The sequence below is a fragment of the Buceros rhinoceros genome, unplaced genomic scaffold (assembly GCF_000710305.1).
Source record: "Buceros rhinoceros silvestris isolate BGI_N320 unplaced genomic scaffold, ASM71030v1 scaffold7118, whole genome shotgun sequence".
Classification (NCBI taxonomy): Eukaryota; Metazoa; Chordata; class Aves; order Bucerotiformes; family Bucerotidae; genus Buceros; species Buceros rhinoceros.
In genome coordinates, this window is record NW_010428498.1 from 2,557 (window position 1) to 5,189 (window position 2,633).

Below are 2,633 nucleotides of genomic sequence, written 5' to 3' on the forward strand. Positions count from 1 at the left end.
AGGGGGGAGCCATAAAAATAACTCATGATTCCTCCTAAAACAGGGAACGAGCTCTGGACCCAGCAAGCAGGGCAGGAAGGTGCAGCCTGACTCCTTCCTGCTCTTGGCCAGTGCCACCCAATGTCAATTATTTCCAAGCAAGAACTTGCTTAAAGTCAAACAATCAATGAAGTTTTTCCTCAAAACATTTGGGGACAATATTGGGAGGCAGGTGAAGGGAGTGACAGGTACCAGCAGCCACCTGGTGAGATGTTACAGACCACTAGGTCAGAGGACATGAGAAAACTCAACTAACCCGCCTAGAGACAGCCCCTACGCGACCACGAGCAGCACCATGTGTTTGTACCATCTCGTGTCTCCGCCTGGTTTTCTGCTTTAACCACCCCAGCCAGGACCCCTGGGGCCATCACCACGGCACCAGACATTGCTTTTCCTGCTGTCCCCTATTTTCTTGCTGATGCAAGAACATATTGGAAAGCTGGGATAATAAACTGGCCATGAAAAAGAAACTTCAAACCAGCACGTGGCGACAGAAACGTTGTCTCCACGTGGAGAGTGGCTTGAGAGCAAGGAGGAGAAAGAGAATGCAAATGAGAAAAGGAGGAGGAAGGAAACACAAACTAAAAAGGAGGAGAAAGAAAATAGAAACTAAAAGGGAAAGATGGCAACAAAAGGGCTGTGAAATGGACTGCACAGGGAACACGATGAGACCAACGGGCCTGGAGATGAGGGGGAGTGAAAGGGAGCAGGACTAACACCATCCAGGGATGGCAGGTTGTGCTGAGGAGAGGGGAGCTGAGACGATGACCTGACTTCCACCACATCTCTCACAGCGAAATGCAACGGCCTCAAAGCTTTCTAGAGGTGGGCTGGAGCCTCCTGACTGGGAAACCTGGCCCCGGGCGGTCAGGACGCTCAGGCAGCGCATGTGAGGCAGGGAGCCACAGTACCTGTGGAACAGTCCATGTGGATCGAGTGCGAGTCACTGTCAGTTCTCATTTTTTTTGCACTGGTCTCTGAGGTAGACATGACAAGTGAGTTTGTAGAAGAAAAATAGGGCACCTGCCCAGAGCTCTGGTCCATACAGTCCATTTTCCTCTTCAGAGAAGACATGGTCACGGAAGAAGGGACGAGCATCTCGGAGGCGTGAGCCCTCCCCAGCAGGTTGGTGCCAGGGATGCTGTGCTGCAGGAGGAAGTGGTCGATCCTGGCCTTGAGGGTAGGGTGAGGTAGGGGCTGCGAGTGCTGGCTGAAGGCCACCCCTGTGAAAGGATCGCTGGGAACCCTGCCCCAAGAGGCCTCGCTACGGTTGCATTTCTCCAGGGTGGTCTGGTCGATGACCTTCCCAGAGGGCAGGAGCATGGGGAAGGTCATGATCTCCAGAGTGATGGGGTCCAGGAACTCCTCGGGGATGTCCTGGATGATGTCCACCAGCTTGCGGAGGGTCTGCTGTTCGCTGTCGTTGGTGCCGAAGGGCATGCAGTCACTCTCCATCGGCGTCCAGAGCTCCGGCTTGAGGCTGCCAACATCCTGGGTGAAGAACTGAGAGGCCACCTGAAAGACACCCTCGATCACCTCCTGCGGGCAGGATTTGGCAGGCTGTCCCCACACCTCCAGCCTCTTGATGGAGGGCAGCCCACCTCCCGCCACGTGGGTGATGCAGATTCTCAAGTGTGACACGTTGCTCAGCGAGGCAGGCCCTTTGTTCCAGAGGTCTTGAGATGCAGAGCCCGGGTAGGAGAAGACGTTCTCCATCTGATGGAAGGGAGGTCTCGGCTTGAAACCTCGGTGGCCAAATGTCACTTTGCTTTGATTTTTTAAGACAGCTTTGCCCACCAGTGTGAAAGTGTCTTTGTCTGACACAGGCTGCCCGGCCAGACCTGAGAACGGACCCTCGGGGCTCTGCCAAGAGGTTTTATTGCATGAGGTAGAGGTGTAGACTTCGAGCCCAGAGAAGGTTTGGTATCCCCCAGAGGAGATGTCGATGTTAATCCTGCAGATCTCGATGTTGAAGGGAAAAGAGATGGTGACGTGGACTGGAGGTTTGATAAAGTATTCGCTGCGGAAACCGCGATTTCTCCTGGCAAGGTCCTCAGAGATCAGGTTCTCCACTTCATAACCATCAGCAGAAATCTGCGTTTTAGGAGAAAATGGGATTTAATTTGAAGCAAGAAAGTAAAAGGAAACTGATTTCACAAGCAAGTATGTGGATTTGCAAGGTGACATCAGCCAGGAACCAAGGCAGCAATTCCACACGCAGCTGAGCCCGCACAGGAGATGCTGCTGCTGAGGCAGAGTGGACCCACTCCCACCCCCTCCAGCCACGTGATCCCAACAACTGCCTCTTGGCACCCTCGGTCACCCGGCAGCCACTTGCAGAACTGATTGCACTGATGCAAGAGTGGAAAATTACAGACCACGTGAAGTTTTGGCTGGGTCGGTAAATCAGAGAGTGCAGCTGGAAGCAGAGCCCGAGTGCTGGGGGGAGATGGGAGCCTCCTCTCCTTCATCAGTGGGGAAACACCTTAGGCTGGAGAAGTGGGTCCATGTGAACCTCAAGTGGCTGAACAAGGCCAAGCGCAAGGTTCTGCCCCTGGATCAAGGCAACCCCCGGTATCAGCACAGGCTGGGGA

General features: G+C 53.9%; 1 protein-coding gene across 1 annotated transcript in view; it reads right to left on the reverse strand.

Annotated features, from left to right (window-relative positions):
- Positions 1–2,133, reverse strand: part of UBOX5 (U-box domain containing 5) — a gene marked incomplete at both ends in the record, with an annotated part of 4,686 nt that extends 2,553 nt beyond the window's left edge. The window contains one exon of the mRNA XM_010142292.1: positions 951–2,133. Coding sequence (XP_010140594.1) covers positions 951–2,133 — 1,183 coding nt within the window. The remainder of the gene's footprint in view (positions 1–950) is intronic.
- Between the last annotated feature and the right edge of the window lie 500 nt (positions 2,134–2,633).